The sequence below is a fragment of the Aquila chrysaetos genome, chromosome 6, assembly GCF_900496995.4.
Source record: "Aquila chrysaetos chrysaetos chromosome 6, bAquChr1.4, whole genome shotgun sequence".
NCBI classification, from domain to species: domain Eukaryota; kingdom Metazoa; phylum Chordata; class Aves; order Accipitriformes; family Accipitridae; genus Aquila; species Aquila chrysaetos.
The window spans coordinates 16,137,535-16,163,498 of record NC_044009.1 but is presented as its reverse complement, the minus strand read 5'-3'; the positions used below and the strand labels follow the sequence as shown (position 1 = coordinate 16,163,498).

Genomic DNA, 25,964 nt, shown 5'->3' with positions numbered 1-25,964 from the left:
ATTTCTGAAGAGGCGAGCAGTTTGGAGGCACAAGCTCAGGATCATTCACACCCTAAGCAACAGGGCAAGATGGTACATGGTAGGGTGGCTGGAGCATGACATGCTAGAGGGAAGAAAAAAATCCCATTTGCCTTCAGAGGCATTTGCTTTGGCAAGTGTCTGTGCTTCATGCCATTTCCCTCATGTAGAGAGGTTTTGCCTGAGAGACAACCACTTATTTGTTCTCATCCATTTGTTTTCCATCCTCTAGACTTGTCTACATCTGGTAGGCAAGGAAAGAATGTTCTGAAGAAAACTAGAGTCCCAGCAAAGTGAGAGTGAGGTTGATGGAGAACAGCTTGTCCTCTGCTCCAGCCTGGTTGTGTACCTTTGTCCCATACCTTGAACGAGGATGCAGATACTATCTCTTTTGAGCTGCTACCCAGTAACATGCCTGGAAAATTTATCTTAAGTGGGACCCTGACTGTGAAGTGAGACTTATGACCCTAAAAAGCTACCGAAGTGGAGACAAAATCTTGAAAGGTCATTTTATGGGAAAGAATTAATTTGTAGCAAGGTCTCTTCTGGAACTGAATATAGTGAAGAGTGAAAAGTCTGCAAGGATTCTCAGTTTTGTGTGCTGAGATTGTTACATTGCCAAGGTAAGCCATATAGGCCTAAGAAACTGTATGTTTGCCAATTATTGTAGGTTGGTTGTTTTTTTTTTTTTACTTCTAGGATGGCAGGAAGAAGGGGTGAAGGCAGGGGCAGATTGTTAAGTATATGGCATTTTAAAAGTCTTGCCATAGTAGGTGGACCGAATGGGGAAGGTTATGGGAAGCAGGACCACGCTGAAGGCTGTGTACAAAAAGTTATCAAAACCAAAAGTTGACAGGACATTCCAGCACATATTGCTGCAGTTACACATACTGTGACCTGGTTGTTACACTGAAGCTTGGCTCAGTAAGCTGTTAGTTTGTTTCTGGATTTCTGGCTCTGCTAGTCTGTAACGCATTAGATGTGCTAGACCTTATTGGCTCAATAATGTGCAGTTACTTGGGAATGGGGTAAGGCCAGAGGTGGTGGGAGTTGTCTTGATTTTTTTTGTGCTTTGGTTCTGCATAATTGTGGTGCTCATTTACTGCTGCAAAGGGTTTCCCATTGTAATGGTTAGTATATATCCTAAGCACACATTTACATATCCTCTCTTCCTATACCCCTTTAACATACAAATCAAACCATCCATTAAAGCTATGCTTCTAATGTATGCTACATCATTCTTGACCAGCTTTACCTAGGTAGTGCTTCTTCAGGTGAGAGCAGAGGATGCATTTTGGTCAAGCCTGGAAATAGAGCCAGTTCCTCAAGTCTTTGAGTCTGTAGCCTGAGAGACTGAGTTGGTGATCTGACTCTGACAATGTGCATATGAAAGCCCCGTCTATGCTGCAAAAGACTGTGAACAATCAGATGCCCAGTGGTTGCTCCTAATAATATTAGTAAGTCTGTGGACCTCCTCCAAACACTACCTTCTACCCCTGGCCTGAGGGGTAGGCAGCTTCTCTTTATTTTATTTATTTCAAGCAGCATTGTTTGCAGGTTCTTAAAAAGCTACCCTGAACCAGTGGTGTTTCCACTGGAGTATCTCCTGATATTGCTGCAGGGAAATTTCCCCACAAGCAAAGCCATGCCCATAACCAAAGGCATGGCCCTAAACACTTATCAGGGCATTCCTCTCTGCTTTCACCATACTTTGTGAGCAATCCATGCAAATGAGCAGGCTGATTCACTGATCTAAAGATGTATATTTTTATAGTGTGTCATGGATTATGCTGAATAATGAGCATTGAGGAATAGGGTAGAATGGAAAGCTGAAATGTTTAATAGCCATAGGGAGTATCCCTGGGGACCTGCTGGTGTGAGGGAGATCTGGCACAGCTCATGTCTGTGTTACATAGATAGGATCTGAATTCCGCTCCCATTTGCGCTTAGGTTTCTCTTCTTCAGGAGCACTTCGACTTGCTTCAGTGCAGTCATGTGTGAGCAAAGATGTGTGTATATATATATATATATGATGTTCATGTGTTATGAACCTTGATGTAAAACTGGGTATGTCGGCTCAGTAGTAGAGACACAGGCAAAGTTAATCAGGGAAAGGAACAGTCTATTAAGATGACAAAAACATGACCCATTTTAACAAAAATGTACACATACAAAGCAACCTCCATTCAGGCTAGCTGCTCTGCAAAGGTGTGATGGTTAACTATACAGTTAGCACAGACCATCAGTCACCAAGGCAGTTGTTTGCCACCATTTGTGTATTAATTCAATTTAAGAATACCTTCACTTCAGGAAAAAGTGACTTAGAGAAGTTACCTTTGCAGTAAGGCCTGAAGAGTACCTGTAACTATCAGGAACTTAAAAAAGAGAAGAGAAGATCTGAGCTTTTCAAGAGAAATTATGTTAACATAGGTGAGTTTCTGTAATGTTTCCAAGTCCTTTGAAACCAGAAGCATGGTTTTCTTTCTCCATTTTAGGGGGCAGGGGTGAAGTAAAATGTAAACATGATATTTCAGTGGCTAACTGTTATGACTACTCATGATTTGTTTTTTATCAGAACACTCAAAAGAGCAATTTCCATTCTGCACTTCAGCTTCTAGCAGCCTACTTCTGCATAAATGCGATGAATCTGTCTCCCAACCTTCCTGTTTCTCTGCAGGTTTATTTCAGTGGTCATTCAAAGAAAATGAGAGCTACATTAGCACAAAAGACCCCAGAAGTTTCTCTTGCAGAAAAGACCACGCCTACAGCCTGCAAAGTTAAAATTAAAGAAGGTAAAATCAAAGTTTATTTCAGAGTTCTTGTAGCATCTTATGTGTAGCTTCCACAGGCGTAATAAAATATTAATGTTACAATTTGCACCAGGATCCATAGCAAGTTTTTCTAGCTTCACAGAGTTCAAGAAGGAAACCATTATAGCTTCTAGTCAGGATCATAAACCGAATGCAGTAGAAAAATTTTTTTGTAGATTAGCTTAGTCAGACATGGAAGTAGGACCTATTCTTACTGTTTACCATGAAGAGATGCCTTCTATAAGTAGCAGTTAAGGGGGAGTGGAACATGCATAAGCACAGCATCACACTTCCTGCAAAAAAAAAAAAATTGGAGAATATGGTTCCTCTGCATGCTCTTTTCTTGCCTTAGCAGATTGCTAATATTGCATTGTGCTTGCATGCTTGTGTGTGGGAAGAAGTTCCCTGCAGTCAGGGAAGGAAAATTGAGTGATCTGTGCCCTATCTCATTCTACATCTATAGCTTGATCCAGTCAGCCCAGAGCTTCCTAATAACTTCTGTCCCACTAACAAGGAGAGATCTAATTTTCCTTTCCCTCTCAAAATACAAATATATTCAGGCAGGAGCTGGCCTATGTTATTTCTTTAAAGTCCTAGCTACAGAATCCTAAAAGTTTGCCTGTGTTCAGAAGGAGATGGACACATTCATAGAAGAGAAGTAGATCAACAGGTATTAAATGCAAGGCACTGTCTCTGGCTCACAAAGTCCCTGGGCCACAAACTGTTGGAGTCTGGGAGTATGTTCTGCAGAAGCAGTGGTACATGCTCAGTCCGTTCTCACAGTCTTTCTTAGGGCTCCATTCTTTGGCCATGGGTTAGAGACAGGATATTGAGCTAGCTGGGCTTTTGGTCTGACCACGTTCTTATGTTTTTATTTTCTTTCTGGTCAAGTGAATAATAAAAATGAGTAAGCTTAGCCTTATAAGGTTTCAAAATTCCATAAAATCACTTCATATTTTAATTACATCAAATTCCTGACCCCAGAGACTATATCTGTGAACTGTAAGAGAATACAAATTGCAGGTGGCAGACTAAAGCCTTACTAGTCAATAGCATTGATGGGATAAAAACTACCATCATAACTAAGTTGTAATGTGATATTGCATATGTCAGCAAAGAAAGCAATACTGCTGGGATTTATTTTTGCTGTGGGGACTGAGAGAGGTGCATCTATCAATATTTAGGGGACAGCTGAAAGTATTTGAAAACCAGGGATTCAAAAACAAGAAGAAAACTGATAACTTAAAGGAAAGACCTTTCTAGAAAAAGAGGTGACAACCTGGAATATACGCATATGCACACACACATACTCAGAAAAAAACCAATAATTTTGGTATACTGCAGAGTCAAAGAATGACCCAGATTGACCTAAACTGTCTCTTAGTGTTTAATATCTTCCTTTTATTCTTTAATAAGCAGACAGACTGAAAGGTCAGGGGTTTTCAACTATGTCTTCTCTTTGAGTATTTCAGTAAAGAGAAAGTACAGAATCCTTTTACTTCAACTCAAAAGTTACTCCTAACTTTATCTTATTTGATCTTTACTTTTAAAGTAGCCAAAAGCTTCCATTCTCTTTGCTTATTAAAATAATTGATCAATTATTTGATTATTTTTATATGGAATTCATTTTTACATGTAGACCATAAATGAATTTCAATGTAGCAATGTTTTCTAATTTAGTTTAGAAAAAACATGTAAGACTAGGGGTAGAAAACCACGAATTTGGATGTCAATATGAATACATTCGATGTAATTTACTACTTTGATAACATCTTAATTGGGACGATTTCTTACCTTTGGGACTACCTTGCCAAAACAAGTCATGAGCAGCATTTCTCTTTCTTCCTTTTCCCCCCACATGTTCCCCCCCACATACTTCCAAAATCACCAAAAGCTTACTGAATAACAGTGTCCTTGAATATGAAAGATTTCCATTTAAGTTTGACTGTCAGGACAAATGTCCTACCAAATAGGCTGTTTAGTATTTAGAGAACCAGTCAATGACTTTTTATGAGCAGCACTGATAGTTCTTGGCTTCACCTTAATTTTAAAAGTTCACCATTTTTCATAAGATGGAATAGCTGTCCAACCCTAAACAATGAGCTTCATTAATTCAAGTAAGATGAAATCTCTGATGATACTTTTCTAATGGCATCCCTTGTTACTGGAACATAGTTCAGCAAGTTGAGAACGAGAGACTATTTCTGACATGAACACTATCTATGAAGGGAAAAAATTTTCCTGGATTAGAGATGATTATTTTTTTGTAAGTAGCACATGCTAGATCATTAACAGTTTCATTATCAATGTCACAAAATATTGCAGGGAAAACAAAACCAAAGCCCAGCCCTGGAAGATATATATGTAATGAGTTATACCTATAAGCCAAACCTTTTTTGAACATGTTAAAAGGTATTTAGGGGAATATCCTCTAAAAAAAAAAAAAAAAATTAAAACCCCCCCCAAACACTACAACAACAAAAACCCTGAAAATTTTATCACTGGAGAAATGTGTGTGAAAATCCCTAAATGCAGTAGAACTAATCTATCTACTAGGAACAATTGTTATAGGTCTTCCTTTTAGACATCCTTAAATTTGTGTTTGTATTATTTCACATCCTGCTTTATAACTCTGAAAAGCATTACTTAAATTGAAAAAAAAATTTAAAATACATAAAACATTAGTTGTTCAACTAATCTGTAGAAGCAAGTTCTTTGATATCTAGTCCTCTACTTCAGTGAAGGCAATCATGCAGTGTTTCCCTAGAGATCAAATCATTAGGAAATAAGTACTTTTGAGGTACTTGTGCTCCCTGTAGTAAAATTACCATACCTGGTTTCCCCATAAGCAAAATTTTCTGCATCTTATTTCAAAGAGCTCAACAAACTAGGCTATTTGAATGGCAAATGTTAAGACGCAGAGTCATACCATCTGTTTTTCCAAGTGACGTAAATTTGAAGTGATGGCCACATATAATTTTTATTGTAGCAATCTTAATAACCACTGAACTTTAGTTCTGAGCTACAATTACTTGAAGTATGAGCACTCCTCAGTGTTCACAGCCTTATTCTCTCCTGCTACCCTTCTCCACACACAGGGATTCACACTGCATACCAGAGATACACTTTTGTCGTATCTATCACAGTATTGTTTCCATTTCTGTTTTAAGTTGTATATTTCTGTGCTGTGTGAAACAACTGTTATGCTTTTTTATACCCTTGACTGACTTACAATTCTTTGTCAAATGGGGAAAACTTTACAGATGGAAATGTGGAAGATAACTGTAGTATTTTTTCAAATTTTTTTTTTCCCCACTTTGATCGTAGCTCATTGGTATGACAATTTGGGTGATGCTTGTGTCATCCTTCTCCACTAGCTTCCTTTTCTCTACACATTTTATCTATAAAAATCTACAGTTGGACTGTTCTGTCATACATAAACATCAAACTTCTCAAAGGAACATTTTAGCTTGATTTTTGCTATAATCAGTATTCAAAATCCCCACTAACTGGTAGATGTGATTCATAGCAACAGTGGGGGAGAAACCTTCATTCTTTGGGTGTTCCTTGGCTAGAATTTTCTTCCCCTAAATGTAGAGTAAGTTTAAGGCAGAGGGCTTCTTTTTTAGTCTTTGCTGGATGGACTGTAAAAGCTATTGTATTTAAAGAGGTATGTGCTATTCCCCTGGATTCTCATGAGAGAAAGGGAGAGGAAGGGAGCAGACAAAGAAACCTCTAATAGGTTATTTTTGTACATTTATAACTGTAGCCACACATTAGTGCCTGGTGCTTACCCATTTATCTAGGATAGAAGGAGAAGTGTAACAGAGGCTAAAGAAAGTAGGTCAGAGCACATGAGCTTGCATGTGCCTGCCAAAGAAGGCTCTGTGGGTAGGTGAAGACACTGAAAAATGTGGGGCTAACAGAAGCTCCACAATTTTGCTCTATGCAGGACCACCTTGATGGGTCCTGTCTGACTAGCTGGCATCTGTATTCCAGCATCAACACACAGCTTTCTGACCACATCCCAGTTTCAAAGAGGACAGAGATCATTCTTTGCAAACTGATCACTTGTGATTTATTCTGGTCAGTGGGCAGTTAGCATAGGCTAACTCATCTTTATGATAAAGATTTGCAAGCCCATTAGGCATTCTGTTTCTATTTAGTGGCCTCACAGACATCTCGGAGATCACTGTTGGTTCTTCTTGACTCTTCAGCCTGTAAGGAAACTGCAAATAAAATGCCATTTCTAATCTAGGTGGACTCCTAATCCAGTGCCCTTTCTGATTTCAGTATTTACCAGGATGTTTTTAAAGCTGGTGATGTAAACCCTGCCTAGAAACCTAACTTAATGTCTACACCCATATCAGTTCAAGACCTTAATTTAGTTGGGTGACTCATTCTGACAGCCCTCCTAAGCTTTGTTTGATAGCCAGCGAGAAAACACTTTAATCCATTTGCTCAATGGTTTTCTGCAAGAGTTAATTGTAATCCTAACTCTGAAACTATGGAACTGGATCTAACCTACCATCTTGATTCCACCTCCGTTCTAAAAGTAATCAGTGCTTCAGGCTGAAACAAGCCAAATTTTAGCCCATCAATACTTTCTAAGCTCATTCTGTTTAGCCATGCTGTGATAGCTCACACGTAACCAATTTTCTTTCTGCTGTCACAAACTTCCATAGCCACCAGGCTGACATTTGATTTGCCATTTAAGCATTACTGGTTAGTCATGGACCTGAGACACACTGAGAAAGCTAGCTCTCAAATGTTGATAACAACCTGCTTCTCTACTGATTAAGGCTCATTCACATAGTATCGGACTAGAAGTTCTGGAGCAGGCTCATCACACTTGTCCCTCCAGTATGAGCAGAAGTGCTCATGCATTCTTAAGCTGGCAGGTTTCTGCAGCGCATGAGAGAATAGCTGCTATAGGATTCATCACCAGCTTCAGACTGGCTTTGCACACCTCTTAGGTCCTCCCTATCCAATGTTCATGTTCCTTTCCTTTAAGTTCAAAGGCCTAGTATCTCTGAGCAACTGCTGTATGTCATATACAACCTAGGCTAGAAGGACTTGGAGACATGCACAAAATTGAACAGGGAGCTGGCACACATATGAGCTTGCATGCTAATGAGAGAATAGACTAAAATAATGCCCAAATACCTTTAAAGAGAGGAAAAAAAGAGAACATGGGAAGTTGCAGACATGTTGGCTTCATGACAGATTAAATAATGAAAAAGGTTTGGATTCATCAAGAAAATTACAGATTAAAATATAATGAATCTGTCAGCTTGGTTTAGTGAGGATGATAGGTCTTTTGAACCTGTTGCTCCTTCAGATAAGATTAAAAGTCTGTCTGATAAAGGCAACTGTGTTTGTCCAATGCTATTTACTATTTTTATAGGTGATCTAATTGATAGTATAGCTTTTGTATGGTAAAGTTTTCAGCTTGTGTGCCTTTACATGCAAGTTTAACAATGTAATAAATATTTATCTAATATTAACAAATAAATACTATGGCATGACCCAAAGAACTGGGATTATGATGACCGTTTAAAAATTCTGGTCTGTTCAAATAACAGTTTGGCTTTGTGGTTTGAATTGTTTCTACCTGAAAAGGAAATATTGAACAAAATGAGTCTGTAAAAATTGCTTCTTGGCTTCTGTTGGCCAAATAGGCAGAAGTCATGCAGTCGACCGTGCTAGATCACTCATGGAGAGTGCAGCTCCTGGTGGCTGCAATTTCACTGAAACTCCTGGTCCTGGAGTTTTAAATAGTCCCTGAGTCAGAAGAAGTTAAACCAAGGAAAAAAAAATGCAGACAGGAAAGGAGATATACATGTAGAACTCCTTCTACAGAAATATAAGTTAGAAGGGTAGCAAAGGCTTGGGTGGCGATACAGTCTACTCTGCAGTAGTAAATTGTCCATTACATGTTTTAAGGTAGCAATGCTAGGAAAGTATACCTACCGTTTATCTGCTTCACTGAATGCCAGGTGGAGTTGACATATATGGAGCTACTTGGTGATTATTTTGAAGCTTCTCGAGCAACATTTTCATTACTGTCTGGAAGCCCCGCAGTGAATAGCACAATTAAACCCTGAACTGAACAGAAAGTTGACTTTAAAAGGACCAGAGCTGAGCTCAAGCCAAATCTAAAGTGCTGTTTGAAACTTGACCTAAACTCATACTTTTGGAATAGATATAGAAAGCTGTTTAAATGTTAATCATTAATAAATCATGAAGCAAATAGTAGTCGTGTGTTTTAAAAATAATTGTTGGCCTTAGTCTTCCCTTCATTTAATTTTGCCACACCTGTAAGAGCTATGCTGTTACCGACAAAGCTTGTATTTCCACTTTATTGTTATGCTTGCTGCTAGACTGGTGAACCCGGATTGTACAATGCAGATATTTTTATGATCTAATATGGAATAAATCCTCCTGCTGAAATCCTATACATATTCCCGCAGCTTCTACATGAAGCTGCAGCAAAAGTAGCATGACAACATGGGCTTTACCCTGCCACCATTAAAAGCGATGACAAAACTGTTGACTGCTTACGTACATTCATTCACATTAACCAAGTTTGATCTTGGTGATGTCTGCTTTCTGTTACTGTGATTTCTCCATTCACATATAGCAAAGGGTTCCAAATTTTTTTTTATGTGGTTTCTATGAAACCTAACTTTTTCGCTATACCATATCTTCCCTAGATGTGCGCATTTTCTCCTTCTAATAAGCAGTAAGTGTTTAAAAGCAAGAGGAAAAAAAGCATGCTTTGTAGTTCCAAACTTGACACAGGTCCTGACGCTCGGATTAGCAAGATGCTGCCAATTATGTGCTCAGCAGCATCTTGTGTCTGCGTGGGCAGTAACATCTGTCACTGAGTTTTGAACTCACCTTTCATGTCTTTCTCTGAGTTGCAGTATGGTACACCTTCTTTTCCTAATCAGGTCTTGGCACCTCGCTAATACCTTTGCTGAAAACCACTCATTTTGCAGAGAGTGGTAAGAGACACTCTGTACTTGAAAACATCTGGTCTACTTTGTCAGGCTGTAGTTAAAGAGATCATTTTTTCATTTTAATGTATCTGCTTGCATGTTAGAAGAATATTGCTAAAAGTCTGTGACTAACTGCGTTACAGTGATAATTCAGAGAAGCTATTCAGCATTAGGTCTGTATGGCTGCATGGTAGTAAAAATGCCTTGTATCAGAAATTCTTGTTTACTGATACTGATCCTTTCCTCATTCTGATATTCAGTATGTTTTCAAGGAACGCAGCTAACGCGGCACCATTTGCATTTAAAAAAAATTATACCAACCACAGGTGCTCCTTATCTTGTAAACAGCCTCATGAATAGTATGGGAGTTTTAAAACAGGATGCTCTGCCATTACTACAAAGTCAGTCACTTTTCCCTTCTGTGCCTTAACCTGTTATCTGTGCAGTGTGGAGACTGACTGTGATTGCTTTCATGTTGAAAACTGCATCAGTAGTTACAGAGAGCTTGAAAGTTCTCCAGCAAGCTCTGTAAGTGCAAACTTTATCAAAACCAGGTGATTTTTTACTCTATCGTAATCCATAGTTTTTCTACTAATTCCAGAGGAAGAAAGGTTGGGATATTAAATCATAGATGATTCAGTATGACTCACAAAAACTCCCAACAAACTGTCACGATGTTGATATCGTTCCACTTGCTTGGCTATAGGTAAGTTACAAATTCTGCGATTGTTCATGTTTGAAACTTCCAGGAGACTTACTATTGCTGAAATATAATGGAATATGGAATTAAAAATTGGCTGCTGTCTTTTTAGCTGTAGGTGAGAAACAAAAAAATTGCTCTCAGCAATAGTATTTGTTCTTATTTTGCAGTGCAACTACATGGGAAATGTCTTTATTGCAAGTAGAAATATTATATTTGATATTTTTAAAAAAATAAGAATAAAGGAAGATGCTTTGTGTAAAAAATATTACTATAGATATTATTCATTAAATACTTTGAAATTACATAGCATTTTATGCTTTATAAATTTAAACACCTATTTGAATGTTTCTGATGTTTTCCATAGACTCCAGTAGCGAAAGGTCAGGTCTAACCTAATTAATCATTACAACACTGTTGCTAAGTATTCCTGACTCGTGGACACAAAGCTGAGGCAGAAAATCAGGCCAAAGAATGAGTCAATAGCAGACTTAAGATGGGAACTCTAAGTTCTTGCTTCCTGGTTTCATTCTGAATCATAAATTATCTTGTAACTGCTAAGGTGAAGGAGGAGATCAGTAACAATTTAATTGCATTTAGGCTTCTCACATTCACTTCTATGCCTTCTAAAAATCTATTAGTTTAAAACCGCTAAACGACTGAGATTGTGTGGTTCCGATTTCTAATGTGAAAATGCAAACTGAAAATTAAATAGAAGTATTAACATGCAAAAAAGGCACAGATGGTGGTGCCATTATAAAAAAAAATGAGATTAGAAGGTTAATTCTTAAGCCCATCTCCCATCAACTAGACTTGGGAGCCGTGTATCCCAGCTGGTTGTGCTGGCTGCTCAGCAGCGCAGCCGTCTCAGTAACAGTTTGCGGCAAGGGACAGCTCTCGTGGAAGCCTCTCGCTGACATTCACGGCATGGAAATCTCACTATTCCTTAAAAACACATGCTTTTAAGTCCCGTGGCTTCAAGAGAAAAAAATAGCAGTGCTGTGACTCATCTAATTGGCGAAATGATGTTTGAATTTGCTGTTCGTGGGTCTAGAGCAACAAACGGCTCGGGAACGGTGGGAGCCTTGATGTGGCAGGGGGTCTCTGGCTTTCTCACGGCTCCCCCTCCGTGGGGGTCCCTGGGCTCTTTCTGCTTCCCGGATCCCATCGCAGGTGCGTTTCTCCGGTGCCGACAGAAGCGCCCTCAGAAAGTTGGGGTCGCCGGCGATGATGATTGTGTCAATACACACACCGCGCAACGCTTTTCTGAGCTGCGGTTCTTGATTTCGGTCAAGAAATCGGGTAAAGAAACCGGGTTTTGCTGTAAACCCTGAAGGAACGTGAATGTTCCTCTTGGTTTTGAAGCACGCTTTGGGGTCCTACCTAAAACACAGCCTAACGGCTCTGCTATGGAGAACAGCAGCAACAGCAACCGGCCGGAGAGGCCGGCCACTTCGGTATGCGAGCGATCCGAACGTTTACGCTCGGAGGTCTCAGCGCTGTGGCTGCGACAGGGGTGCAGCCCTCAGCACCCCAACGCCGACTCCGCTCCCGCGGCGCCGAGCCGGCCGGGGCGCGGGGGCTCGGCCCGGGGCAGCGGGAGCCCGGCGCAGCTCGGGCCCGCGGCAGCTCGGGCCCGGCGCCGCCGCCCGCCCGCAGGGGGCGGCCGAGAGCAGCGCCACGTGACGCGCGCCGCGCCGCGCCGCCGTGGCCACGCCCCACGGAGGCAGCGGAGAGCGAGGCCGGCGGCGGCGGCGGGGGGAGGCTGCGAGGCAGCGCCGGGCCGGCGGCCGCGCCACGGCGGGGCTGCGAGCGGCGGGGCCCGGGCCGGGGGCGCGGAGCGCAGCGGGTCAGGATGTCGCGGTCGGTGCTGCAGCCGAGCCAGCAGAAGCTGGCGGAGAAGCTTACCATCCTGAACGACCGGGGCGTCGGCATGCTCACCCGGCTCTACAACATCAAGAAGGTGCGGGGGCCCCAGTGGGGAGGCGGGGGGAGGAACCGCCCCGGCGCGATCCCCGCCGCCGCCCGACCGCCCGGGCCCCGGCCGGCCCGGCGCTCCGCCGCCGCGCGGCTCGCGGCTCTGCCCGGCCGCGCTGGCGGCCTAGCTGCGGGGCCCGAGAGGCCAGGGCGGGGGAGGCGGCGGGAGCCGCGCCGCCGCCGCGGTCAGTCGCTCCCGGCCCGCCCCGGCCCGCCGCTGCGCCGCCCTGCGGGCCCGGGGGCGGCGGCGGCGGGGGGGATGCCGGGGCTTCCCGGGCGGCCGCCGCCTCGCTACCTGGCGGGAGGCCCGGTGCTGCGCGGCGCCCGCAGGCCCGGCGCCCCCCCGCCGCGGGGCCTAGGCCCGGCCCGGCGCCCGCGGCAGTCGGAGCCGCTCCCGCCTCGCCGTGCGTGAGTCACGGGAGCCGGGAGTGGGCTGCTCAGCCCGGGCTTTCCCACGCCGAGTTGCGAAACCTGTCGCTACCGAAGGGAAGGGTTTGGGGTAAAATTAGTAAGTTTAATTTCAATAAGTTCGAGGCGCGCGGTTGCTTAGCAGCTCCCGGCGTGAGATGGAGCAGATGTTTGAAGCCGTCGTGGGTGGTAGGACTGCTGTCCGCCTTCCCGAAATGAAATAAATCGGTGTTTGCCTAGGTGAGGTTGTTCGGCGGTGCAGGAGGGTGCAGGTCTCGGCGTTGACGGAAAGGATGGGTTACGTCTCCGCGTTTAGTTAATTTCTCTTTTGGAGGAAATCATTGTCCTTTTCTCTATGGGAAAATGTAGTTCGTGGCCATCCCCTGTGCCGGGTGCTTCGTGTAGCCTTACCAGCTTAATTTACCTAACGTGCGATGCATCATCTGGACGCGTATGGCCCCTCAATCCACTTCCAGTAATGGATATTAGTTAGGATTTTACTGCCTTGCCTTGAACACAATTATTTTTGAGAGGGTTTTTCTTTTTTGAAAGGAAGCGTTAGTTATTACGTTCAAGCAACAAGCACATGTTTGCAGGTTTAGCATGTTAAAATTTCTGTCCCATTTGTATGCTGGGTTCAGCTGGCCTGTGCTGCAGCAAGAGCACAGGGAGTTTGAGAGTTTTAGGTGCTTACTTGATTGCTCTGACTTCTGAACCCAGGTTTCTGTCAGGAGTGATCCTGCTTAACAGATCTGAGCTAAAGGATGTGTTTCCTCAAATTGTTTTGCTCATATGGGAGACTTATACTCCAGAAGTAGTAAGGGCTGCTGGGCTATACCAGGTGTAGTGTTGATTTTAATTAAGGTGGTGTTTCCAGGGAAAAAAAGCAAATCGTTGAAGTATTCAGAAGTCGGTGTTGATCCAAAGCTATGTCAGCGCTTGATGTGCACTTGAGTGTTTCTGCAAATCATCACTGATGTAAATAAAGCATTTTAACTAAATTATTGCAAATTCCTATCTTTCTGAAACAGAAGTGAGGTTCTTTTTAGTTTGCAGTTTTGTGCATTGGGAAATGGCTTCAACTTAAGATTTTTAACAATATAATCACACTTTTAACGCAAAACAGAAATTCCCTATTTAGGGGGAAAGCATCAAAATGGGGAAGTCATTTGTGTGTGCGCTTGTTAAGCTTTGAGAGAAATATACCAGGTGAAAAACAGGCTAGGGGAATTTTGCCTGCTATAGCCATGGTTTGGGGGGAGAAGGCAGGAAACAAGACAGGAAAAATGAAACCTCGTCTTGACTTACAGCTATGCCTTAACCATTGTGAGTGCGGACTCTGTTTTCATTACCAGTGTTCTGATTTGGGGACGCTTACTCATGTTAAGCGGTTCAGTGCCTACACACACGTTTCTGCTGGCATGTTTAGATGGCAGAGTCCTGAGCACTCTTTGCCCATATGGTGGTAGCTTCTGCCATTACTCGCGTTCGTGAAGTGATGCAAGTGGATAGGTTCTCAGTAGGGGAGCATCAGCACTAGAGGTGACACCGGTTTTTCTTGCAAATGCCATGAACTGAGTCCAAAATTGCGTAGGTCTTACATACAGAGAGAGGAGGCACGACCAAGCGGCTTGATTATTGTGTGACGCATAGTTTTGCAAATCTGGAGGTGTCCAGACACAACTCTGTGTATTCATATAGCTATTTGTGATTCAAATAGTTGTTTTCTTAAGCTGCAGTCAGTACTGCTTGACAGTAGTAACTGACTAGCTCTGATGATGAGCCCCAGAAGTCTTGGGATTGATTACCGTGTTTTATTGTGGATCTCTGTTCCGCCCAGCTGCAGCATAGCTGGCTGCTTGGAACAGTTTATTTTTCTTTATTTCTTTTTTTTCCCCTCTCTGAAAACAGTTGATTCCAAAACTGCTGTTTAAGTTTCTCATGCTTCCTCTATTGAAGATGATATCGAAACTCAAGTTACTAGAAATAACCACACAATATGTGGTATTGCGGTTAAAGGAAATGGTTAAGAGTTTTTTTAATAAGAGGAAGTGAGAGGTGAAGTATTCAAAGCTGCCTTACAGATTGCTGTAGATGCTGTCTAGGGAGCAGAGATTTTAAAGGAATAAGAATTTTTTCGACTGTTAGAAAGCAGGAAAACTTTACTTCCCAAGGAATTACAGAAGTCGTTAAAAGCAGTTAGAAACTTGATATTTGTACTTCATCTTCCTATATAAATTTCAGTTTAGATGTCATTGTGCTTATAGCTGTTAATTGTTCATCGTTTCCTGTTTATTGACTTTCTGTGCTATTGTAGTCTTCTGAAAGAGTTTAAAGTTTGTTGTTTTTAAGATAGAGTATCTGAATGTGTGGGGTTTTGCGTCTGAGAATGATATGGAAAATACAAAAAGTGGACTTACGCAGGTAATAGTGGATGATGAGACAAAACTCACATTTGATCTGTATGGAGGTGGATTTTTTGTTGCTGCTGTTATTTTAAAGGCTGACCCTTTGCTTGCTGCTTTCAGCTGTCTTCTGTACTGGGACCAGTATTAGTCCTGAAATCAGAAATCTTAACTGTTGCTGCTTCTTTCCTGGTTTGTTCCTTCTACTTTTTAAGAATTTATCCTTAATTATCCAGGCTAGCAGTTGTATTATTGTTTTCCATGTAACTCTTTTGTCATTACTTGCCTACAACTAAACCTCAACTAAAACCCAGAGACCAGGGTTTTTTTCATGCCATCCTGGCTCAGGTGAAGCTCGGATTTTGTGGTTACCTTTCAGAACAGACCAAGACTGTGTTGGTAAGCTTTATGTAACGCTGTCAGCACTGTCAGATAAGTGTATTGTTCAAGAGTGATGGCAGAGAAATAATCTTGTTTTCTGTGGGCCTGTCTCTTGTTTGTTATAAAGCCCTTGGTTACTGAGAAGTATTTACAGTAAGAGATTTCATCTTAAAATACCTGAAGTATAGATTTAGTCAGGGCAAGTAAAGAGAGTGTGATCTTGATGAATGCCGAAGCAGAGCTACTGTCAACAGAACTGCTGGGAATAAAAGTTAAGGTTTTGAATTATTTAGAGTATATGTTATTCAAACACGGTGAGTCTGTTATTTAGCATTAATTGCTTTGCTAGCAATGTTCTGTTCTTCATGGTACAGATTTTATGTTTGTGTGCAAAATTTTTTCTTAAAATGCCATTAACAAAACATTCTTTTGACTTTCACAACTCTGATGATTACATAGTATCTGAAAAATGAGGATCTTAAACCAATTCTTGGATATGAACTGCATAACCAAACTGAAGTCATAGATAAGGCACAGAATAAATATTTGCAGGGGCTTTAGCTGACTTTATCTTTTCCGTTCCAAACTAAAAATGTGGTCCCAACCCTATTGCGAGCACCACATAGCTTAGTATGAAGCCAGATTTAAAATCATTTAGCAGGTGATTAATAGCCGGTTAGTCCTTTAGAGATGCAATAGTGGGAATATTGGATTTTTACCTGTATTGAGGATGTTACTTATTAGCCATTTTAAAGACTGAGTACTTTTTGTTTTCCCTATTTATTTGCTCTTCTGCAGCAGTTAAAGTACATACTCTTTTCAAAAGAGCAAAAGCAGACATACATGCTGTGAGGGAAAGAGGAGGACTGCATCAAGTCTCCTGTGGTAAAACGATGACAAGTTGGCCATATCGACCAAGGCTGAATAGAGGTCAAATCTTACTTCAACAACCTTTTACGCTGCTTGTGAGATTGGGCTGAAGAAAAAGATCCCAAAAGCTCTAAAACTGGACTGGAGAGGACTTGACAAAGCCTAAACATTGCAGGGGACATTTGTAAAAGGCAGTCGATTGTTTGATTAATAGAACCAGTTGATAAAGTGTACTGTTTTGCTCAGGCACTAGAGCAGTTCTTAAGGAAAAAGTAGGAGAGATTTTAGGTGACTGGCAGAACGTGTAGACGTTTCCAATCTGCAGAGCTCTGAGGTTTGGAAGGGTGTAGGATTAGATCACCGTTTTGACACTGAGTTCTGTGCTGAAGTGCAGAGCTTTGAGCTGAGACGAAAAGCTCACAAGTAATCTAGTTTTGAATTGTAAGGTTGTTACTGGAAAGAACAGGTAATGTCTTCAGGTCATCAGGAGGTGTCTTTGGGTAGGGCACTATTGCTTCCAGTGCTTGATAGATCTCAGCAGTACTTTAAAGGTTAAGATGACAATATATGTTTGTCTGTTTGTGTCTGCGATCTTGGAGGAATGGCTCAGAATATTGTCCCACTGATAAGAAGAGGAGGAAGCCCCAAACAAACTCAGAGTCAGTGCTGGCAGTAGCTAAATAAATGTGTTTGCTCAGGAAGCAAACACGAACTGAAGATACCATGTCACATTTTTTTTAACTCAGAAAAGCAACTAATTTTGTAAAGAAACAATAAGACTTTCTAATACAATATAAAAATATCCCATGATATCTTCCAAAATATACAGAGAGAAAGCCAGGTGGATTTATCCTTTTGTGTCAAGTGTAGATGCCCAGAATTATCTTGCATTGTTTCTTTATTTACAAATACCAATTACCTGCCACCCCAATTACTGTTCATTTGCCCTGCCATGTGTTCACACAAAAACAAATCCATTTTTCGTTGCAAGAGATTTTTAAGATCGTGTGCAGAGGAGATACAGCTAAAAAGTCGTAACAGTTCCCGTTTTAGATTCACAATAGACAGGGCATTCCAACTGCCTTCCTTTCTTTTTTTAAAATGTTACTTTATAAATTACATTTAGGCAAAGTTTTGTGGCAGTGAAACTGCTCTTCATTTTTTTTCTTTGTTTTTCACCTGCCCCATATTTGATTAATAGAACCAAGTGCTTAGTTAAACAGGTGCTACAAACACAAGAGGACAATGTGAATTTATCAGTGTACAGATAGCGTCAAATCAAGCATATTTCTTTCATTGGCGAGGTGACAGGTCACTCTAGTATGGACAACTTAGTAGAAATTTTACGCGTTGACCATAGCAAGGCTGCTAACATTACCTCATCTGATTGTTCTCATGAACAATCTAAGGAAGTGCAATCTGGATGAAATTGTAATGATGAAAGCAGATGGATAACCATATTAGGGAACAGTTACAAAGATCTCCTTGTCAGACTGCGGTTCAGCAGGGTCTTTTTGGGGCGTGTCTTGCCTCTCCTTCCAGTCACTCTTTGCGTTAACAACCTAGACGATGATTACAGTGTGCTTAATAAATCCTTAGGTAGGAAACTGGGAGAAGCTACAGAAATAATGAAGAACCTAATTGGAATTCAGTTTGAGCTTAACAAATTGTAGGTATGGTCTAACAAACTTGGAGGTGGCTGAGCAACTATGATTGTAAGCTATTTTGTGCTTAGTGAAATTTTAAATACAAAATGAAAAGTAATGAGAGAGCGAGTCTGCAGAAAATGGCTGGGAAAGGTTAGGGACATGCCATGGCAAACGTGAGCCAACTAAGTTTCACTGCAAAAAATCAGGGATGATGTGAGGTTTTATATATGTGTGAGCAAGATAGCCTGTAGATAAATTAAGTAATCCTTTTGCTCTATATGGCATGCATTGAGACTCATCCGAAATGTGTCTGCTTTTCAAGAAAGATGTGGACAAAATGGAGAAACTCCAGAGCAGAATAGTAAGAAAGACCAGTGATGCAGAAAATTTCACCCGTTAAGAAAATGGGAAGATTTTTTTTAAAGTAAATAAATAAGCGATACAAGTTTTAAGTATTCAGGACTGTTGTAAAGAGAAGGGGAATAGTTTGTGCAATTCAGTGTGGCCACAGAGATCAAGAAGTGATGGATTAAATTGTAGTGAGAAAAGTTCAGTTTAGATCTTAGAACTTTCTAATGAAAAAGGTTGTTAAATGTTGGAAAAGACTGTGAGAATGTTTTTTAATGTAGCCTGTTGGAGACCCGTAAGTAAAGATGTGGCAGGTATCTCCCAGGAGCAACATAGATACAGTTGATCCTGTTCTGGAATAGGAAAGTAGGGTAGGCAATTTTTCAAGATCCTTTCTAGCCTTTTCTTCTGATTTCACATGAGTTTACATTTTAATGGTTGGATCTCTGAGTAGAGATACACTGGGATTTAAAATAAAGTATATACTTTAGGGTTCAAGACACACTAAATAATGAATAATGGTGAGGAAGATGTGTTGCTTAGCTCTAGGAAACATTGGACTGACTTTTAAGATCTTTAATTGTAATTTTGATTTAATATGGAAGTGCATTATCTTTCAAACTTTTGAACCTTTGTGCATGAAAAGTGCAGTAGCTCTTAAATTTATAATAATTTAAAGCCATATTTTGGATACGTGCAAGGCCTACAGACACTGTCCAAAAATTAGTTAACTAGAGACTTTCTTCTGATTCCAGATCCTGGTTGGATCATGGGAACAATATAGTTTCAGTTGAATCTATTAGCATAGTTTATGTATCAAAATACAGGTTCACCTTTTGTACAAGTATCATTTATGTAACTGCAAACATCAATAATGTAACTTAGTACAAGATTACCCAAGGGATACTGGTGTAGAACAGTTAAATTTTGGCCATAAAAAGTATTAAACTGTAATAATTTGTCCATGTGTGACCAACTAATTCTTGCCTCTGCTTGCATAACTGTTAAGAGGGACAAGGCTTCATTCACAAATCTTATCTGGGACCAGCCTATCTAATAATAAATGTAGGCTTCCACAGAACCTAAAATACAGCAAAGCGGTTGTGGTAGGCTTCATCAGAGATGTTAAGGCAAATGTAGTGTGAACAGTGTCCTTACGTATTCACCATTCAAAGCAGCTCTTTATTGATTATTCACCTCTCTCTCCTTCTCATTAGTTTTGCCTTTTCAAAATCAGAGATTGTCAGTTGGTAATCTCATTATTTTAAATGCATTAAAGAAACAAAGAATAAATAATATGTTTTATCCTACAAAAATCTAGAGTTAATTATGAACCTGCCTCTTTGAACGTTTCTTTGCCTTGTATTATTTACTATAATTTATAGGATGCGTAGCCACAAACCAGGCATTCAAATTTATAGATACATTTTAGGGCAAAGTCTTTAATGCCAGCAGCTGTTCCAAGGGAAGAACAACAGCTTTACTGTGCATGCCTTTCTGGTGTGTCAAGAGAATGTGCTGTAGTAAACTGTAAATGGTATGTACAGGAGCTTTTCCCATTTTTTTAGTACAAGAATCTTAGTGTATTTCCACTTACTAATGAAAGTTACTAACTCAGGGGATGGCATATTTTTGCTCTTGTTGAAATTCCATTGATTTGCTGGCTAAATTCACAGAGGGTTTTTAGTGCAGATTCATTTGTAAAGGAAACTTGAAGATGAGGCGACTTGTTGACTAAGATTATTTCAGTGTATGTTGTCACAGTCCAGTGGAACTGTGCTCAGCAGTGTTTTATCTCAAGTCCGGAGTAACAGTAAATCAAGATCATCTTGAAGTAATAAAAACGTGTTAAATTGCTGCAAAATATGACTTGTTTTATGATCATCTGCTGATGTAGGAAGTTTGGGGGATGAAAATAGGAAATTACTGACTCAAAAGGCCCTGTTTCTCTTTTATTGGGAAACAGCCCAGCTAATAATTTGGAATAGGCTGAGCTTAGCAACAAAAAGAAGAATATAAAAGGTATTTCCATAATACAGTAACAGTGTAGGCTTTTTTAATCATCCTACACTATGTAACTCAAGTAATACTTAGCAATGTTCTTACTCAAGGACGCGTGGTAGGTTTATGTAAAAGGCATGAGTGAAGTTTAGGTGTTCTAAATGCACCCTGTATGCTGTGCTGTGGCACTGACTTCTGACAAAGATTTTACCTGAACATAAACTTCCCTTTATTCATGTCACATCAGCTGGATATATGCAGTAATTTTGTTGATGGATTTTTTTGTTGTTGTTCTCTTCCACCATCCTCTGCCCCCAGGTAGGAAGTAAAATGTTAGGCTTTGATTTTTGCAGTGATAGCTGTAACTGTGTTGGAGCAAAATGTCTCTGCTGTATCTCTTAATGTTGGTGTATTCTGGGCCAAAGGCAGTTGTACTGGATTCTGTGTTCTTCTTTACAGGCTACTTATCTTAAATGTAGACCTTAAGGAGGTTTTTGTTGTTAGATGTTTTCTTGTTGGCTGCTTCTGAATGAGTACAACCTAGAAAGTGAAGCTATGTAGTATTCTTCATTTTCAAAGTGAAAATAGTATAGAAGAACCTAATAGCATCAAGTGAAGAGTAGAGTCTGAATTTTGTATAATAATAATCTAGTTATCTAGATTATTAGGGTAAGTAGGAAAATGCTGCTTTAATTTAAAATGTGTGGCATAGTGAAGGATCTCTAAACAGTACATGTAGACAGAAGTCTCTGAAGTTTGATGACCTGTGCATGTGATAGCAAATGAGTATTCTGAATAATGAATCTCTTAGCTATAGAAATCATACTGTTCTTGTTAAGAGTTGGATGCACAGAATCAGATCAGGAAAATATGTTTGCTTATTTGAGAGCTTATCATAGCAGGGTACCGTTCTAAAGTGCTGTGGAAAGAAATGCTGTGTAACTTGATAGGAAATCCAGTGCCCGAGTCCTTTTAATTTTTATTTTAATTACTTAGATTAGTCTCTAACAGTAGCTTTGCATCATCTTTTTCAGCATAACTGCTTGACAGCTGTTTAGTAATGTACAAAGGAATTTAGAGATGACTGCTGGGAGATTCTTTCAGTATAATATTTCGGGGCTGAAGCAGCTTGAATCCCATAGCTTCAGAGCTGTATTCCATGAATGCTGCGCCAGTAAGAACATTTTTAATTCTTGAATTTCTTTTGAATGCTCAAAAAACGTAGCCATTCTGGTGTTTTTTTGGTGTTTTTTTTAATTTATTTTAAGGTAAGAAATGAAGAAAGGTTATCGCAGCCCACTTAGGGCAAAAAGGTGATATCTGAGGCTAACTGAGAAAGGGCTACTGCATTTGGCTAATTCTCAAAATTCTATTTGAATGCTAGAGAGCTGTATATGGCAAAGTGGTCTTTGTATGTTGTACCACGATGTTCCTGCCTATTACAGTACTGACAAGGGATTTTGTATTGACTAATACAACTATTAAAAGCAAAAGCTACCTTTCTTATCTATATTCTAAGACCATTGCCCTCAATGTCTTTGTTCTTTCTACAATGCAAAATTGTGGTTATGTGCCTTATCACACTTCCACGCTTGTGCGAAAGTGCTCGGGTTGGGGTTTGTATTTTCATTCTTTTATGCTTTCTAGAGTAAACCATAGTGAGCCTGGGCTTCATAGGTCTGTTTGCCATTTTAGGAGAGATTTAGCTTGCATAGACTGTTTTACGTGTGACGCTGAATGCAGGTAACAGTATGGATGAAAACTGTATTGATGCAACAACAGCTAGTAATCAAATAATACCAGTTCTTAGAAAGGAGCTGAGCTGCTGTGGAATATGGGAGAGGGAAGGAAAAGGCATTGACCCACTTGTTCAGTGATGTCTGTTGTCCTCTTTCTATTCAGTCCAGGTAGGTAGGCTTGTACAGCTTTTTAGAAGCTGGAATTTTGAAATGTATGAAGGATACCTTTAACCTTTTATATCTTGCAGCAATCGTCTTTCTTATCTATGGATCAATCTTGTGTAATTTATTAGTAGGAAGGATTACAGTTGCTTTAAGTGTGATGTTAGCAAACAAACAATGGGAAGGAGCAAAGCTCGCTCTTGCATAGTCAGATGTATTGAGGGGGTTGCCAGTTAGACTGATGATCCCATCATTTCTGGGAACTGAGTTCCTGAAGCCACATGAGGATGTGCATGTTAGTGTTTTCAGATGTCTGTTTCCGTGTGAATGATTTGTGTGTAAGGGCCCGGGTAGAACATAATTTTTAGTAAACATTTCAGAGAGCTGATTTATAGGAGGAAAACCATCTGTTGCTAGGAAAAATAAGGAGTGTATGTGGCAGTAGTGTTTGAATTCAGACTGAAAAATTTAGGAACTGAACAGTGGTAGATTTTTTTTTTTTGTCTCCTATATAACAGCAACCATATTGGAAGTTAACAGGCCACAAATATATGTTGTCTATTAGCTTGTAATTCTTCTGTTAGTAGAGAAAGTTATATGATGTGCAACAAGGACAACAAATTAAAATAATCTGACATAGATTCTGACAAACCCATGACATCTAGTTGATTAAGACTTCATGAATTCAAAGTGCACATTGTTTAATTTTTTGACACCTATTTACAGTATAATTTTTACTTTTGAAATTGTGTAAAGACTTTATGTACGGAATAGGTCTTTTGTGGCACGTGTTGTTTGCTGCTGTAAGAATATTGAAGCAACTATTTAATATCTAACTGATATTGTGGATGTTGCTGAATTTATTTTCATTATAAATTCCTCTTATAGATTTGATATTTTAATAAAATTCAGTATTTTTGTGGAAAAATTAGCAAATGTGAGAGTTTTGGTGTTAGAGTAGTACATTAGCATACATCATGATGGTCATGTACTGCTGGTAGGAGTTTTAGAAGCTTACAATAATGACTCTTTTGTTTTTTTTCTTGGCTACCGTTTCTTTTTCAGGTATGTAAAACTTCACTGAGTTTCTCTCCTTTTTTCCCCTGTAGTTGCATGTGATGTTTGTTAACTCCTTTTTTTCTCTCCCTACCTGAACTTAGTTTGGAAATACTGTTAGAAGTTACATGTCTCAGTATATATGCAACACTTTGCACAATAGTAAAATTCTAATAAGTACATGTGAAGTTGTTTGTGAGTATTAGAATAATCACCATCCAGTAGAAAGTATGCTGCCTAGAGTAACAGAAGGTCGTAATGTTCTCTTGGATGTAGGTAATAGTGTATTAGTTCACTTAAATGTAACATATTTTAGAATTTAAGAGTAATTTGTTTATATGTAATTTTTCTCTCTTTTTATTACACTGCTTTCCCAGCAAGGACAAGTTTGGAAGGTTTGCAAAGCTTTTCACCTTCCCTTTGCCCGCTTGCCCGCTTTCAGAATCGGTCTCATACTCCATGACTTCTGTCTCTACAGTCCACAACTCGGTCATAGAAATCAATGTGGAAAAGTTTTTAAATGAGCTGTCATTTGAGTTCACTATGTTGCGTAGAAATGCCTAGCATGTAATTTAGTTTTGCATGAGACACGAAACTCCTTTGCAAATCCCTATGAGGACTATAAAACTAAATGAATATTTGAGAAAAAATACAATTTGAGGACAAGTTTTGTCATGTAAGTAACGCTGCTTTTAGTATGTTTCTTCAAACTAAATGGTATAGCATGGCTTGCTAGTCAGAGTAGTTGAGTAGTGTGTCTGACAGCATGCACTGTAGCTGGCAAAAGTAGGTGCTTCGTCAGTCGTCTGTCCACAGAAGCTGTTCTGATATGTCTAACTTACTTAAGAGACCTAACACTTAGTTGTGACTTCTGTTCAAATCAAAATTTAATGAAATTTCTTGATTGCTGCTTTTAAAGCACAGCCTATGCTACTGTAGGAGTAAAGAAAATGAGCAAAACTTGAGTTCTTAATCTAAGGAAATAGGCAAGTACTGGTGGTTTTATTGTGGGTTGGAAAATTGTCTTGCAGTTAACAATTTAAAGAAAAATTAAATGCAGATTCGTGGGGCTTATAGTTTTGTTTCACAAAGGATAGTTTAATCATTTAATGTGCCCAGCACTGTCCTCCACAGATGATGACATGATTGAATCTTCTAACAGTTTATTAACTCCAGATGAATACAACACTACCTCAAACCAGGAATAGCATTAAAAGGAAACCATTTTTTTTCTCCTTCTTTTAGGATTGTGTTTTTTCCCTCACTGCTGTTCTGCACTAACTGCTTTGATACTCCATGCATCTTTTTCAGTAGAAGAGCATCTCTGTACTGTTTCCCATTGCATATTTCAGCTGTGACAGTCCCTGCACTTTGCCTTTCATTTTATCACCTGCTCACTAAAAACAAACAAACAAAAAAAGAATCTTTCTAGTTTGTCTTCAGATTTACAACTGTCACTTAGCTTTAGATCTATGATTCTGGTTTTACTTCATTTTTTATTGTATTTTTTTATAGGCATGTGGTGACCCCAAAGCCAAACCATCCTATCTTATTGACAAAAACCTGGAATCTGCTGTCAAATTCATAGTCAGGAAGTTTCCAGCAGTAGAAACACGCAACAACAATGTAAGTAACCAAATGTCTATAAAAGTATTTTTCTCAATACTCTTCAGCGCTTGTTGCTCAAATCTGAGAGGTTTTATGTGTTCTTATAAAGCATCTGATGCTGACAGTTGCAGTTGGAATATAGTTGTTGATTCAAATGTTTGACAGGATACTTCAGAAAGAACTATCTCCAAAGAGTGAATTTTATACTGTAATTCTGGATTGGTTTTGTTAGGGTAGGACACTTTCTGGTTTTCTTTTTACCTACTGTCTTCTGTCCCATTTCAAAGAATTGTCAATGGGAAGTAATCCTTGAAAAAATCATGCCTTGCTTTGATAGCAGAAATTCTTGGTGACCAGACTGATTGCAGAAGATGGAAGTTGCATAACTTTATTTGTGATGAGACCTGACCAGCGGATCAATAAAAGGCACCTGACTGCAAAGTGGGAAAATGTGCTTGTACTTCACAGCTGCTGGTACCTTACAGGTGCCCTTGCCTATGGGGTCAGTCCCTGTGGGAATAAATAATGCTTTAGTATGTAAGGAGAAGCCTTGTGAAGTACAAAAATACAGAAATACAGTTGTTTGCTCTTCAGATGTAGTGAGTTCAGTTGCAGTATGAAATTATTTTTCACCCTTCTGAGTGATCCAGTATTGCTGAATTTGACTTTGTACCCTTTTAGAGATAATAAAGATTATTAGATTACAGGTAGGCGTTTTGGCAGGTGATGCACACTTGTTTCTCTGTTTCAGTTTGAAAGTCAAGGGAAAGATTTTTGTTTTACCTGCTTATATTTCTTTCCAAAGGTGGAAAGTGGAGGTAGGTGTTG

General features: G+C 39.9%; 1 protein-coding gene across 5 annotated transcripts in view; it reads left to right on the top strand.

The window, feature by feature from the left end:
- Positions 1-12,268: 12,268 nt before the first annotated feature.
- NCKAP1 (NCK associated protein 1) overlaps positions 12,269-25,964 on the top strand; it is a 63,014-nt gene continuing 49,318 nt past the window's right edge. For 2 of the 5 annotated variants that reach the window (XM_030017728.2, XM_030017727.2), the window contains exons 1-3: positions 12,269-12,495; positions 23,906-23,923; positions 25,044-25,154. In XM_030017728.2, coding sequence (XP_029873588.1) covers positions 12,388-12,495; positions 23,906-23,923; positions 25,044-25,154 — 237 coding nt within the window. In that variant the 5' untranslated portion in view covers positions 12,269-12,387. Of the gene's footprint in view, positions 12,496-23,905; positions 23,924-24,007; positions 24,205-25,043; positions 25,155-25,964 lie in introns of those variants that run through there. The other 3 variants (XM_030017730.2, XM_030017729.2, XM_041124226.1) reach the window with 2 other exon arrangements.